General features: G+C 45.2%; 1 protein-coding gene across 1 annotated transcript in view; it reads right to left on the bottom strand.

Annotated features, from left to right (window-relative positions):
* Positions 1-16366, bottom strand: part of LOC136559720 (protocadherin-15-like) — a 767555-nt gene that overhangs the window by 63509 nt on the left and 687680 nt on the right. The window contains exons 37-39 of the mRNA XM_066555080.1: positions 14691-14831; positions 12423-12535; positions 545-654 (exon numbers count right to left, since the gene is read on the bottom strand). Coding sequence (XP_066411177.1) covers positions 545-654; positions 12423-12535; positions 14691-14831 — 364 coding nt within the window. The remainder of the gene's footprint in view (positions 1-544; positions 655-12422; positions 12536-14690; positions 14832-16366) is intronic.

Consider the following 16366-nt stretch of genomic DNA (forward strand, 5'->3'; position numbering starts at 1 on the left):
TATCTCCAAAGGCTTGGTAATGATAGATACAGAAACATAGAATGGTTTGGGTGGGAAGGGATCTTAAAGTGCATCCATTCCACTCCTGCCATGGGCAGAGACACCTTCCACTGTCCCAGGCTGCTCCCAGCCCCAGTGTCCAGCCTGGCCTTGGGCACTGCCAGGGATCCAGGGGCAGCCCCAGCTGCTCTGGGCACCCTGTGCCAGGGCCTGCCCACCCTGCCAGGGAACAATTCCTCATTCCCAATATCCCATCTAAACTTCTCTGTTCCAGCCTGAAGCCATTCCCCCTTACCGCATTCTTTACAAAAAATGCCTCTCCAGGTTTCTTGTCAGTCCCTTCCAGCCCTTGAATTCCTTCCTGCTTGTCCAGATGAGGTGGGATTTCACCTCCATGACCTGAGAGCTCTTCTCCAACCTCAATTATTCTGTGATTCACCTCAGCAGCTTTACTTCCCCACAATTTCCAGTAGATCTCTGGTTCCCCATTTCCACAAGACTGAAATGCTAATATCAATATGAATATGAATATGATGGCACTTACCCTCTTCATTCCCTGACACGATGGAGTACACCACTGTCTGGTTCAAGGCGGCCGCGGTGACAACGGTGACCACGGTTCCCTTCGGGGCACTTTCACTCACTGGGGGAGGCCTGCAGAGTGGGACACAAGGATTTGTGTTACATTCCTGAGCAGCAGATTATTGACACTTATTCCTCAGGTTAGTATGGCCTCCATCTATCAGGCTGCCAGAGGATCTGTTACGAGGGAAAATCACATTAAAAAGGAAAATGTTTAACCTTTGAGAATGCAAAAGTCACTGAGAAGTCAATAGACAAGAGATGGCAACCTAAAGATGTAATGATTCTTGGATCTGAGAAGTGGGAAAGCAGGGAATAATGAGAAAGAAAAACCACCACAGCCTGATAAATTGGAAGTAAAAGACAAAATAGATCTTTTCTATATATATTTTATATAAATCTGTAGATCTCTTTTATAATAGATCTTGAATATATTCAAGTCTACTAAGAAAACTCAGAAATCTGTCAGAAAACAACTCAGGAAAATTCATTCATGAGTAAAATTCCATGCCTTAAACAGGAACCAATTTGGGGCCACCTCTATGGGAATTTCCACTCTTCACAAATAACAAAAAATTTTCCTGCCAACACATTTTGGTACCAAAAATCCAGGATGCTTTTCAGGAAATGAACTGCAATCCAAGGCTACCCAAGCTCTGTGAGGGTGGGCAGGCCCTGGCACAGGGTGCCCAGAGCAGCTGGGGCTGCCCCTGGATCCCTGGCAGTGCCCAAGGCCAGGCTGGACACTGGGGCTGGGAGCAGCCTGGGACAGTGGGAGGTGTCCCTGACATTGCAGGGGTGGGAATGGATGGGCTTTGAGGCCCTTTGAACCCAAACCATTCCATGATTCTGAGCTGTTGTCTTTAAATCAGCAATCCAAACAATTTCAAGAAGTGAGAGGCTTAAGCTCATCTCAAATCCTCCCCCTCAGATTTTCCTCATGGCAAGCAGTGGTTGAATTCATGCTTCAAACTCTTCAAAATCCATTTAAAAGGAAGTTTTGACAGTCATCTATGAATGTAGATGGGGTTTTTTAAAGTATTATGCAGATGTTTTCAATTTTTAAAAATTACACTCATTCAATAGATAACAAAATATACACCAGATGAGGATCTGCTCAGAGAAGCTCCTGAGTTTGAAGATCAGTTGTGCACTGATCTTCAAAATTCTGGACAGAATCTACAGCTGCTTCTTTCCAGGGAATATCATGGAGGTATTCAGAAGGCCAAATGGCACCTGGGGACATGGCCTGGTGGTGGCCTTGGCAGTGCTGGAGTAACAGTTTGATTGGATGATCCCAGGGTCTTTTCAGGCCTAAATAATTCTGTGATTCCATGAATATTCCATCACTGTCCCCTGTCATTTTCCAGGTGGTTTTCAAATCCTCCAACCCACAGCACATTCTCCCATTCTAAGGGCAGGGAATGGGCACAGCCCCAAGGCTGCCAGAGGTCCAGGAGTGATGGGACAGGGTGGGATTGCTGGGGTGTCTGGGCAGGGCCAGGAGCTGGGATCAATAATCCTTGTGTGCCCCTTACAACTCAGGATATTCCATGATTATATCAAAGTTGGAACCCCAGGACACAATCCCAGCTATTAAACCGAACCTTCTCCCACCAAGAAGTGGCCAATCTTCTCTTGAAGTCTGCCTTACAAACATTTCTTTGGAATCAATATTACTCTGAACTTCCAAAAAATTTAGGGATAATGAATATATGGAATTAAGTTTTGGATCATGCAATATAACAGCGATCTCCTCTTTTTTTTCACTGATGGAAAAATCCCCTTTTACCCAAACCCACATGCACAGAGCAGATCCCTCTGCTCCCACTGTTCTGCATCAGTGGTTGGAATAAAATTGCTCAATTTATTAAGCTCTTAAACCATTGCTATGAAAAGCTTTTTAAGGTGCATTTAACCAATGCAAATGCTAATCTTAGGGATTAAAAAGATGCCAAAAGGCAGGGAAAGACAGGGGGAAAAGCCTTACAAAGCTGGAAGCATTTAAAGCTGGAGTTCTTTTGATGAGGTCAGAGAGGAAAATGCCATTTTTATGCTGCATTATAGATGATTTTGTTTTCTTTGTCTTCTGAAGGTGTGGGAGTGTTACAAAATACCCTACATTTCATTCCCAGCACAATTCCAGGATATTTCTGCAGTGGGAATGACCTTATAGCTCCCTCTGCCAGTGCTGAATCCAAGGGATTGACAAATCAATAATAATTAGTGAGAGGTTTTGTGTTTGCTCTGGAGGGAGGGGAAGAACAGCACCCCCCACTCCCCCCCATGATAATTGCACTGATTTCATTCCCTTCTTTTCATTCCAGGGATTGTGAACCTTCAGGAGCAATGCATCAGCTGCTGTAAAATACCCAGCTCATCCCTTCAGAGCATTCCTCTGGACTGTGGAGAAGCAAAGCAGCAAAAGATGAGCATCCAACTTCCCATATCCTGCTCTTTATCCTGTGCTTCCAGCTCTAATAACCTTTGTAAGGGAATAAACTCCTTATTTTCCAATGTTTGAATGGCTAAGATGAATAATGGTGCTTTTTTTCCCCCTGACATATTATTTGAAGGTGTTTTAGGGCACAGGCAAAGGTGTTGTAATGCCATCATTTTGCATCACTGGATGATAAAAGCTGGAATTTTTGTGGGAAGAGAAAAGCATGAGAATCCAGCCCAAACCACCCAGAAAAGGATAAGAAAACCCCTGTGGGAGTGGAAGGGAAGGGAATGGGAATTTCTGTGAGCTCAACACCACTGGGGGGCAGGGAGGGTGAAGGGATTGGTTTGTCACTGTCACCCAAGCAGGGTTGGTGTGTCACTGTCACCTGGGTGGGCTTGGTGTGTCACTGTCACCTGAGCAGGGTTGGTGTGTCACTGTCACCCAAGCAGGGTTGGTGTGTCACTGTCACCCAGGCGGGGTTGGTGTGTCACTGTCACCCGAGCAGGGTTGGTGTGTCACTGTCACCCAAGCAGGGTTGGTGTGTCACTGTCACCTGGGTGGGGTTGGTGTGTCACTGTCACCCGAGCAGGGTTGGTGTGTCACTGTCACCCAAGCAGGGTTGGTGTGTCACTGTCACCAGGGTGGGGTTGGTGTGTCACTGTCACCCGAGCAGGGTTGGTGTGTCACTGTCACCCAAGCAGGGTTGGTGTGTCACTGTCACCTGGGTGGGCTTGGTGTGTCACTGTCACCTGGGCGGGGTTGGTGTGTCACTGTCACCCAGGGTGCGGGTGGTGTGTCACTGTCAGCTGGGTGGGGTTGGTGTGTCACTGTCACCCAGGTGTGTCTCTGCCTTCCACCCCACTGCTGACTCCATGGAACCAGAGTTGTTAAGGATGGAAAAGCCCTCCAAGACCATCAAGGCCAACCATGAACCAGCACCACCCTGCTCACCACCAACCATGGCCCCAAGTGCCACATCCACACAGTTTATCAACACCTGCAGGGCTGGGCACTGCAAAGCTCCCTGGGCAGCCCCTGCCAAGGCCTGAGCACCCTTTGCATGCAGAAATTGCTGCTGCTGTCCAAGCTGAGCCTCCCCTGGCCCAGCTTGAGGCCCTTTGCCCTTGTCCTGTCCCTGTTCCCTGGCAGCACAGCCCGGCCCCCCTGGCTGTCCCCTCCTGGCAGGGAGTTGTGCAGAGCCACAAGGGCCCCCTGAGCCTCCTTTGCTCCAGGCTCAGCCCCTTCCCAGCTCCCTCAGCCCCTCCTGGGGCTCCAGCCCCTTCCCCAGCTCCGTTCCCTGCCCTGGAATTGCTCTGAAATATTTGAAACATTTTCAATGAAATGGTTCTTTCTGAACTTCTGAACTGCCCACCTTCTCAAACCTGTGATTTTTGATTCCTTCCCAAAACTGCCATGCCCAGGATCCACATCCATCCCATCCCTGGATGTGAGAATGTCCCTTGCAATAAATGTTAAAATCCACCTACATCCCACAAATCTCAGGGATAAACCTCAACTAAGACCCACTTTAGTCCCCATCCCACCTCAGCCTTATCCAGAGTTTTAATCTCCCCTTCTCCACACAGCCGCCCTTTGACCATGACAACTTTAATTTACTTCATCCATTTCTAATCTTATTTTCTTCCATGACCATCACAGCAATGTGGCATTTAGGCACTTTAACTTTTCCACAGGAATAATAAATGATATTTTGGGAGTATCCAGGGTGGGATGGAGACCAGAAGAGACCTCGTTGATTTCTTTGAGTATGAAACCACAAAATGTGTTTGTCCCTCAGAAAATAAACAAAGCAACCACAAAGAAGAGCAGGATTAAAATAAAGACATTATTTGTGCACAAAAATACTGAAAATAAATACAATTTTTTAAAAAAAATCACTGAATTTGCTATATCTTAATTATCTGTGTCTTGATTAGAGTGGGAAAGGGACACTGAGCACATCACAAACACATTGCAGGGCACAACTACTGGAAGTGTCCAAGTGAAATTTTAACTTTTCCTCTCTACTTTTCTGGTTCTTCTTTTTCCCTGTGCTAAACACATCACTCCAGCCCTTTTTCAATTTGCCTGATAGCCAATATGCTTTAAATTCACCATGAAACTTGTCTATCTCCAAAAGCATGAATGCGAGATTTAATAAAAAATTAAATTTCAAACCAGCAAACCCAACAATAATTTGGAAAATTGGTTTAGAGCTGAAGCTTAATAGTGGGATGTGAATGGACTCCATATGAGCAACTTCAGTTGCCTCTACTTTGTGGACTTTGTATTTTATATCTACTTACATAGAATTATTATAATACAAAATATTTTTATATATTTATATTTTAATTTATGGAGGTCCATAAAAACCCCTCAGAAATTAAGTTTTGGTGCAGTTTAATTAAACTGCTCACCTCAACTTGATTACCATTGAGGGTATTTTTATTTTTAGGGTGGTGAGAGGGCCAGAGCAGCTGTGGCTGCCCCTGGAACACTGGAAGTGCCCAAGGCCAGGTTGGACAGGGCTTGGAACAGACTGGGATGTCCCTGCCCATGGCAGGGGTGACACTGGATGGATTTTAAGGTCCCTTCCAACCCAAACCAGTCCTGAATTCCATGATCTTCCATAGCAGCTCTTTTAACCCTTTTACCAGCACATAAAAACTGCCTTGGCTTCCTGTGCTTGCTCAATAAAAGACAGACCTGGACATATTTTAGAGCAATAAACCAGCATTTTATCAGCTTTTATACATGTTTTAGAGCAAGAATCCATCAATTTATCAAGTTTTTGCTTTCCTAGTAACTCCCTGAACAGCTTGTCCCGAGCAATTATATTTTTTTTTCTGGAAAATAATATTTTTGTCTTCATTAGATGTATTTATCAAGCAGTTTATCTTCAGAGTGTCACATATTCCTTCCTGGAGTTGATACCCTGCCTTTCTGTCTCAATTCCCAGATTGGCTGGAGGCACTCTGACCTTCCTATGGTATTTATCTCCAAGACAAATGACAAGGGAGTCTGGACATTGCTCCAGTGATCCTGTCTTAACCTATTGCATTTTAACCCAAATGTCAGGTTTTGCTCTCCCGACCTCTCTGTGCTGATGTTATCCCTCCAATCTTCCCAAATTAAACCTGAGGCCACAAAGGCAGGAATATTCCTGGCAGCATTCTGCAGAACCAAAAAGGAAAAAGAGGGAAAAATGCCCACCACGCCCAAAGTAGGGCAAAGTCACAAACTTGGATTGGTCAGACTGATGGGATAAATTCCAAGGATAACATGGCTGGAAGGAAACACATTGCTGGATGCCAATGAGGTTAATACTAAAATTATGGATAATTTCAGTTCCATATCCACACCCCCAGAGTGATTTATTCCCACATTTCATTAATGTGGTGTTGGAGTTTTGGCCCTCAGCCTTTCCAAGCACAGATTCCCTGCTGGGATCTGGCTCTCTGTGCTTTCCTCCTCCCCGGGAAACATCCCACCAGAACATTTCATTGAAAAATAATTCCTAAAATTCTAGTTTCTTTTTCATTTGGTATAAAGAAGTATAGGGTTTTAATAAAATGCAATCAGCACTACTAACACAAGGAAAAGTAGGGGGAAAAGGATCTTTATCCTGTAATCACCTGGTAACTCACTCCCTAATTTTTCCATGGCAAATCCTGCTTCAGTACCTGCTGTAGAATTAATTTAATTTAACTTTATAACCACATTTTCTTATTTTTTATAACAAACCAAAAAAGTACCAGCAAAAAATCACTCTAAACCAGTGATTCCAAAGGGAAAATCACACACATTTTCCTGAATCCAAGTTGCCACAGATGTGAGATGCAAATTCCAAATGTATGTTGGAAGCTCCAGCTTAAGTGTGAGGAAAACATCGATTGCTTTTACCCCCAAATCTCAAAAATGCTGAAACTAGAAGGATGCCTGTGGTCTTCCCTGAATAAAATGGAAATTCCATCCTAGGAAAGGTGGGAAAAAGCAGTGGTAGGACCTGGATATGCTGGGAAAAGGATGATCCAAATGGAATTTACTGGTATTAAACAAAATATTTTGAGGGACAAAACACTTTTGAGGGACAAAAATAACCCCCTGTGGATTCTGACAAGAGAGGGAAAATGATTCCTGAGGGGAAAAATTATCCCTAACAGGGGAAAATCCCAAGGAGTTCTGCTAGGAGGGAAAAAGGGAAACTTCCAGAGGTTCAAAGAAAAGCATCTAAGGTGGAATTGATATCCTGGAAGTGCCCAAGGCCAGGTTGGATGGGCTTGGAGCAGCCTGGGATAGTGGAAGGTGTCCTTGTCTATGGCAGGGGTGGCACTGGATGGGATTTAAAGTCCCCTCCAGCTGAAACCATTCTGGAATTCTCTGATTCATCAAGGCCGCAGCCATTCACAGATATTGAGAACCATGGAAGTGGGAACTGAGAATTGAGATTCTCAGATATTGAGAACCATGGAATATCCCAAGTTGGAAAGGACCACTCCTTCCAACTCCTGAGCTCCAACCCAGAGCACTGTGGATGCTTTTTCCACCTTTCTGAAGGAAGCACCAAATGACAGAGATTCCAACCATGCAATGCCACTCCCTACCCTCACTGTCACTGTGCAGGCTTCCCCATTCCCTTTTCCCAACGAAGAAAACTGCCTGTGTGAACAGCAGGAAACCAGAGAACTGGGGAAAATCTCTTCCTTATACAGCTCCATGATTTTGTTTTGTGAAATCCTTTTGCTTGGATGGTGTTTGAGTCCAATATTGAAGGATTTAATTGGGTGGAAAACATTATGACACCTCTTCCACCGAGGGAGAGTGAGCTCCACGTGTCCCCACATCTCCCTTTTTAGGCAGAACACATTTCCACAGCAGTGCTGGTGCTGGGAGAGAAATAAAATTAAATAAAATGCCACACTACACTTACACTGAGTTACAGCCTGGAATTCACAGCTTCCCATATTTCCCCATAGAACTTCAGATTGCTGGGCAACTGGACACATCTTTTCTGACAGGCTGGGGAGCTGTAATGCAACACTAACAGAAGCTGTAAGTTTGCAAAATTCCCCGTTTTTCCTGTTCTGGAATGACTGAACACCTGGTTAATGCGCCCACAGGCACTAATTAGGAAGCAATGATGCTGCTCCTGGTTCCCATCCCATTCCCTGCTCCAGCTACGAGCAATGACCTTCCCCTTGCAGAGGATGTGGAATTTATTAATTAACACAACACCAAAAAGACCCCAAATCCCTTTCAACTTTTACTGTTTTAAACTGAGGACGTGCTCATAAAGAGGACAGGCTTGCTAAAAATACCTCTTTATATTCATCTGAGGTTCCAGTTACATCTGGTCTTCTCCACTGTTTCATAGCGCTACTAATTAATATCTGTTAATTAAGAAATGAAAGTGCTGCCATAAGTTGTTGTGAAGTAATGGAAACTTTTGGATGAAATCCTTGATCCAGAGGTGATCTGGGTGAAGTCAGGACAAAAGAAAGAAGAGCTTGGGAAAGGGGCTCTGTATGGCAGATTTGCTGTTCTCAAAAAATTGATTTATTTGGTTTATTGGGTTTTAACCTTCTTTTTTTGGTTGCCCAGAGGAGCTGTGGCAGGAAGTATCCAAAGGATGCTGGACAGGCTTGGAGCAACCTGGGATAGTGGAAGGTGGCCCTGCCCATGGCAGGGGTGGAACAAGATGAACTTTAAGGTCCCTCCCAACCCAACCCAACCCAACCCACTCTGGAATTCCACAGTTCTTTATCCAGAGACCACTTTGCTGGCACAAAGCAGAGATCAAAGCCAGCCTTAAAACCATTTAATAATTTGTGTGAAATGTCTCACCCTGTTTGGGGCAGGGATGTAGAAAATCTCCCTGTCCCCACCAACCCGGGGCTGGAGACACTGAACGTGTCCATGTCTTCCACCAGCTCTGCAGAAACCCCCTGGAATCTGACAGCCAACACCCTGAGGGAGATGTGGTGACAGAAGCAGCATCAGCAGTGTCCTTCCCTGGCACCAAAGGTCAGCTGAGCCCAGCCATCTCCATCTAAATGTCCACACGCCCCAGCACTTCAATTCTTTGGGATTTTTGCCTCTTTTCTCCCCAGTGTGTTTTTGTGGAACAGTGCCTGGCTTGGAAATCACTTTGTTTGTCAGGCACTGCTGCCATCAGCTCTCTGAGTCATCCTCAGTCAACCAGGTCCCCAAGTGCCACATCCACACCTGTGTGAGCTCTTCCAAGGATGGGGACACCAGGCTTGCCCTGGGCAGCCCCTGCCAAGGCCTGAGCACCCTTTCCATGCAGAAATTGCTGCTGCTGTCCAAGCTGAGCCTCCCCTGGCCCAGCTTGAGGCCCTTTGCCCTTGTCCTGTCCCTGTTCCCTGGCAGCACAGCCCGACCCCATCCTGGCTCCAACCTTTTTCCAGGCAGCTGAAGAGAGTGAGAAGATTGCCCTGCTGCTGCTCTGCTTCTCAGAGGGAGTGAATGCTGGGGTGAGAAACACCCCAAATCCCACCTGTCTTTCTCTTACCAGTCCCCTCCAGAGGAGCCAAGGATGCAGAAGATCCCATCTGATGGACTTAAGGTGGGATCTCCCACAGTTCCTCACAAAGGAACTGTACTTTATTCCCAACTTATCATTAATCAACTGCTGCATTCTATATTTTCTGGATCTCAGAGCCCTCAGCTGCCCTTTGCTGTTCAATATGGAGAGCACAGCAGCGTTTAGAAGTCTCCAGAATAATTTACAATCCAAACAAAGAAGGTGGGGGGGAAAAGAGACCAATTAATTTGCCCTAAATGATGCAATAATGCAGAGGGAGAGCCAGTGAATAAATACCACTCTGCCTTCCTGCACTTGACTGGTGTCTCCTCTGGAAGTGACTCTGAACACAGATAATGATCAATCAAAGTCTCCCTGGGTGTGAAGAGGGCTCCAAGCAGTGCTGGTGTTGCTTTGGCAGAGCTGCCAGGCTCTGCAGGCCAGCTCAAGGCAGAGTGGCACTTTCATCTCCCTTTCTGCTCGTGCCACCTGCTCTCTCTCTATTTTGTATTTGGTTTTGATTTTGTAGCACAGGCTGCAGCTTTATTTGGTAAAACTGTTCAACTCTGACCTTTCCCTAAATACACAGGGAGGAGGTTTGTAAACCAGCTCAAGAACAGCGCTGGAATCACCCAGATTATGATAATTAGACAAACAAAGATCAATACTAATCCACTCTAAAGCCACTAATTCTCAATCCATCTGAAATTCAAGCACTCACATCCAGCAGTTTTCTGTTTTGCAAGGGGCACCATTGCTCCGTGCTGCCTTTCACCCTAAAGATATCCCATGTCCCTGGAAAATGAGGGCCTGTGACACCTGCCTGCTCCAGCTTGCACCACGGCCAACAAACCAAACACAAAGCACAGCCTGCAGAGTGTGACAGTCCCTGAAAACCTTAGGAATCAACACCAGTCCTGCTCCCAAATGTTTGAGAGTCTCAGAGCTGAATCAGAAACTTCTGGGGTTGTTTTGATTTCATTTTTGACATGGAGGAAAATGAATAACTGCCTTTGCTGTCCCCAAAAGGTTTTAAGAGCTTCTTAGCACTGTGCAAAGAACTTCCCAGGAATGGAGCTGTGCTTTGGAAAGGGAAGGCAGGCTGTCCAGATAATCCAGAAGGGTTCACAGGGACACAAAGATAACCTGGCTTATTCAGGTGTTGTCATCAAAAGGTATTATGGGCTACAAGTCACTGTAGTGAAAAAACATTCCCAGCTCCTGGGATAAAACTGGAGATCAAAACAGGCTCAGAAATCTCATAATCCCAGACTGGTATGGGTTGGAAGGAACCTCAAATCCCATCCATTCCCACCCCTGCCATGGCAGGGACACCTTCCACTGTCCCAGGCTGCTCCAGCCCCAGAGTCCAGCCTGGCCTTGGGCACTGCCAGGGATCCAGGGGCAGCCCCAGCTGCTCTGGGCACCCTGTGCCAGGGCCTGCCCACCCTGCCAGGGAACAATTCCTCATTCCCAATATCCCATCCAGCCCTGCCCTCTGTCAATCTGAACCCATTCCCTGTGCCCTGTCCCTGCAGTTCCTGTTGCAGGGTCCCTCTCCAGCTCCCCTGTGTCCCTTCAGGCCCTGGCAGGAGCTGTGAGGTCTCCACACACCCTTCCCTTCTCCAGGCTGAGCATTCCCAGCTCTCCCAGCCTGGCTCCAGAGCGGAACTGCTCCAGACCCCTCAGCAATTTCTGAGCCCTCTCTGGACCTTCTCCACAGCAAGTTTGCTCCAACAGAGACCTGCCTGCCCTGATCTGAAATTCCAGTCACAAATGAACATGTTTTTATTTGCTACATTACCCAAAATAATGCAGCAAACACTGCACACCTCTGGAGATACCTAAGGAACTGCAGGGAGCAGCAGGAACACTTTATCTCTCTCTCAAAAAATCCTTCAGCCAAGGATTATTATCAAATGCAAAGTTTGTCATTTTGCACTGGTCCTTCAGATTTCATATTTGTTCCAAGTTAAATATAAAATTAGGAGAAGAGAGGCATGTTTTTGCTGTTTTTCATTTCTTTAAGTGGGAAATATGCTAATACTCAAATCATAAGGACAAATACAGCACAGATAATGTTTGTTTGTCTAAACTTGTTTAAATAGCTGAACAAGCCCATCCTTTAGGGCTTACTGAAGGCAATTTGTGTTCAATTTCTGCTTTCTGATTCCCTGCAGTCCTTGGATTTGGAAATATCTGTACAAACCCCACTACGTTCTGCTGCTGATTATGTCACTAGAGTGGCATAGAGAGAACACATTGCAACTTCTTGATATCTTGAAGCTGCTTGCCCTGATCTTATCACTTCCTATTATTGTACAGATGTCAAAATTATGAGCACATTCTCTGCTACAAAATTATCAAACTAATCAGCCCATTTTTTGGTTTGCTTTTGATCAACTTTAAGATACTGAGGTCGATGATAATGAACTGTCAGAGGGTAAAATTATGAAATCATGTCTCTCTGGTGATAATAACCATCACCTGCACTTCTAACATTGAAGAGGTCGGGTCTGAGTCCTCCCATGCCTCCCACAAATGATGCAGAGGGTCAAAACAACTCCAGAAAACTTAACCTAGAGCCCTGGTGATCCTAGTCCCAGTTCCAGCACATGAAATTTGTTTATCCAAACGACTGATATTGTCAACAAATTCTGAGGGGAAAATTTCAAGCAAACCTTCCATCACCATCAGCCCAGATCTTTCCAGCTGGTGACAACCTGCTCAGACAGTAAAATTCCACCACAACAGAGTATTTTTGTAGCTCTGTTTCAGACTAGCCTTCAAGGAGGACTTAATTTTGACTTGAAAAACATCAGTTTTAGGGTGAAAGAACGAACTCCTTACCTGTATTCATCCTGTGTGAAGCGTGGGATGACTGAGGGCTGCAGCACTGCAATTTCCACCGTGGTGGTGTTGAACTTCACTGGGTCCCCATCATCGTAGGCAATGACCACCAGCTACAAACAACACAGAAAATCAGGCTCTGACTACACAGAAGAACATTTTTCATCCTGACTTCCAGCAATTCTGGTACTTGCAGGGTTTAAGAAATCAGATGTGACTTTCTTTTGCTGCAAAATCACACGCGGCGTAAGAACAAAACACGGAGGGAAAAGGTGACAGCCATCCTCGGGTTGAACTTCTGCTGGAAAATTTACAGAAACACAGTAAATTTGAGGAATTTCTTCCTGGAAAGGGTTGTTAAACATTGGAATGGGCTGCTCAGGGAGGTGTGGAGTCCCCATCCCTGAAGGTGTCCAAGAAACTGCTGGTTGTGGCACTCAGTGCTCTGGTGGGGATTGGTCACAGGTTGGACTTGATGATCCTGGAGGGCTTTTCCAACCTCAATGATTCTATAATTCCCAATAAAACAAGCAGGAAAAGCCCTGGGTGACAATTGTCTGTTGCTGACATTAATATCTAGAACCAAGGGCTTGTCTTAGAATAAAAAAAATTAACAGTATTTCCAACCCCCTCCTAAAAGTCCTCCTCAGAAAAGAGATGCTCTAAGCTCAAAGACATGGACAAGACCAAACTACCTTCTCTTAAATGAGACCTGTTATAAATATTTTGATTTTTAAAAACCTTTTGTCATGTCTATTTGATGATTTAATTCATGATTTTGTGCTGGCACAAGCAGGTTAATTCGTTTTTAGCTTCCCATGAAGTGTTCTTGTGTGTGGACTCCAGCCCACTGAAGAAGGAACGATGGGCATTTTTCCAGTTTTCTCCCTAAATCTTTTCCTTATTTCTGGAGGTTGCTACCTGAGGCAGGTCTGTACCTCATTTTCAACTCATTTCTGCCAGTCCGAGCTATTCCACAATAACCCTTTTTGTTTCAGTACAAGATATAATTGCAGAAATTACCCAGATGTTAAATAGTGACTGGAAAAATTCCCAGAGGATTCAGCAGCAGACACAAGCCCAGTGGTCTTGAAGTAAATACCAACTCCAAGTGTTCCCATCACTGGTTTCTGGAGTCTTCTCTGTGTTTTTTTTCCCAAGAATCCACATTTTCTGGAAAGTAATTCCCTGCTGAATGTCCCATTTACTGCCCTGATATGAAACAGTGTGGGAGAGATCCTAGTTTTGGAAATAAGTACTAGAAGTAAAATAAGTACTCAGAAGTAAAAACAGCAAGTGCAGCAAAAGAAAAGTTCCACTCTGGTGATGTTAACCAAGAAAAAAATCCTCTCCTCCCTTGGATTTTATTATATTAATTAGAAACTTAAAAGGACTTAAATTAGCACTGTCCTAAACCAGGGACTGCTCCAGCTCAAGTAGCCCTTGATGGGACACTCAGGAGTGGAAAACAGTGGACAGCTTTATTCCTCACAATGGAAGGTGAGCAAATAAACCTCTCTTTAACCCTCGTTTCAGAAATAAATAACTGAAAGAAGAAAAGAACACCTTAATGAGTGTAAGGAAGTTTCCAAGTAGGAAATTACATCCAACCCAAGATATTATGGAGATTATTTTTTTTCCTTACTGACCCACTTCTATTTTCATTTTTTACTACCCCATGGATCTTAAAGGGCAGATCTCTACTGCTTTAGGTTAAAATCACACCTTAATCCACACTCATTCACCCCAGAATCTTTAGGACCAGTGACAACAAAATGGGAATTTAGGTTTCCTTAAAAATCAACGTTTTTACATCAAAACACTCATGAACAAGAACTCCTGAACTACCCAGCTGTGCAGTAACTTCATTTACAAGACAACTAGCTCTTCTTACAAAGTTCTCCCCAAATACTCCCCAAAAGCCCTGTTGAAAGTGAACTTGGGAAAAATGAGGGTTCCCCAAGCTGCCTCCCTGTTTTCCCCACCCTCCCAACAGATGCAACCCTCAAGACATCCCTTCAAGACATTCCTGAAATCACAAAGGCACAAAACGCACGCCAGAAGAAAAAGATAGAAACAAAGGAACAAACAGAATGGAAATTTTGCATGGAAATCCAATGAAAGGTTGGATTTGATCTTGGAGGTCTTTTCCAGTCTTAATGATTCTGGAATCATTCTATGCAACAGAAGAAACAAAGGAGAACCATGATGGTGAAAGGAATCCCAGCAAATCTAGGGAATTTTGTGGCACTGCAGCTGAATTTGTACCTTGAACACTGTGCTGGGCTCTTCATTGAGGTTCACTCGGGTGACGACACGTCCAGAGTCTTCCTCCACATCAAAAATGCTGGCACTGTAGGGAAACTGGACAACATCCACCTTGTAGCGAACCCGACTCGCTGGGGTGCCCTGGAAAGCAAAAAGAGGCAAATTGGAGATTTTTGGGGTTTTGCACACCCCCTGAAGGATTAAAATGTAACATTGCTAAAGCCATCAAGCAAAACATGCTGTTTGTCTTCCTCAAACCTGAGCAACCCCTTCAATCCCCCCCCAAACACCTTCCATGACACCTGAGAGGTCCAGGAGGAAAAATCACCAGAGGTTTGGAAAGAAAAGGGCTGAACCCCCACCTTCTTAAACCCAGAAGTGTTTTATAAAAACTGAAATTTTTAAACACAAGATGGGCATGGCTTAAGGCTGGTTAAAACACCTTTCAAAAATATTTTGACTTGGTATAAAACTTGTTTAAAGGTTAAGGAACTTAGCAGTGGCTAAAGAAAATGCTGTTTCGCAGATGGATTTTAAACAGCTCCATAAGGAACCCTCCCCATGGTTCAGACTCTTGGTGACAAGGACCAAACCCAGGCACCCCTGGGTGTGTCACAAAGTGTCCCCATGTCCCACTAGCCAGGTCTTTATTGAACACCTGCAGGGCTGGGCACTGCAAAGCTCCCTGGGCAGCCCCTGCCAAGGCCTGAGCACCCTTTGCATGCAGAAATTGCTGCTGCTGTCCAAGCTGAGCCTCCCCTGGCCCAGCTTGAGGCCCTTTGCCCTTGTCCTGTCCCTGTTCCCTGGCAGCACAGCCCGGCCCCCCCTGGCTGTCCCCTCCTGGCAGGGAGTTGTGCAGAGCCACAAGGGCCCCCTGAGCCTCCTTTGCTCCAGGCTCAGCCCCTTCCCAGCTCCCTCAGCCCCTCCTGGGGCTCCAGCCCCTTCCCCAGCTCCTCCAGGGCCCTCTGGCCATGAGGAGCCCAAAATTTGAGGTGCCAGCACAGGGGGATGGGCCCTGCCCTGGGCCTGCTGGAATCTAATAAATGATGGAGATTGTCCTTAGCCCACTTCTTATTGCTGGTACATTTATGGAAACATTTTCTATTGTCTTTTATGGCTGTAGCCAAAGAAAATCTGGATGGGCTTTTGCCCTTTTCCTTCCACAAACTCCAGGGGAACTGGATCTCCTGGATGTTTTCTCTCTGTCTCTCCTGTAGGGTTTTGTCTCTGCAGGGTTTCATTTCCAGCAGACACCTAGTAGGGTGAAGTCCCTCATGAGAATCAGAGTTTGCAATGGGAAGACTTCTCCCAGCTACTTGTAGGATGTCTCATCTGCCTCTTCATCCACCCTAGGACAGATTCCCTCTTTGCACACTAATGTTTGAATAATGGTTTTCCATTATTCAATATTTTCCATTATTGAATAATGACTTTCCATTCCATGCCAAAGTCTGGATATGCAGAGATTTGGGACATTTTACAAAATTCCAACTAAATTTTTTCCCAAATATATTTGGGAGTAGATTCAGAGAAACACTTCTGTCCTAGCAACAGCATGATTTAATTTTCTGAACGCCTCTGAGTTTCAAGCTCAGATCAGGCTTTGACCTTTATGTTGTGTTTAAACAGCCAAAACATCATTAATGGTAGATGGCTGATTTTTACCTGTATTCAAT

The sequence above is a fragment of the Molothrus aeneus genome, chromosome 8 (assembly GCF_037042795.1).
Source record: "Molothrus aeneus isolate 106 chromosome 8, BPBGC_Maene_1.0, whole genome shotgun sequence".
Classification (NCBI taxonomy): domain Eukaryota; kingdom Metazoa; phylum Chordata; class Aves; order Passeriformes; family Icteridae; genus Molothrus; species Molothrus aeneus.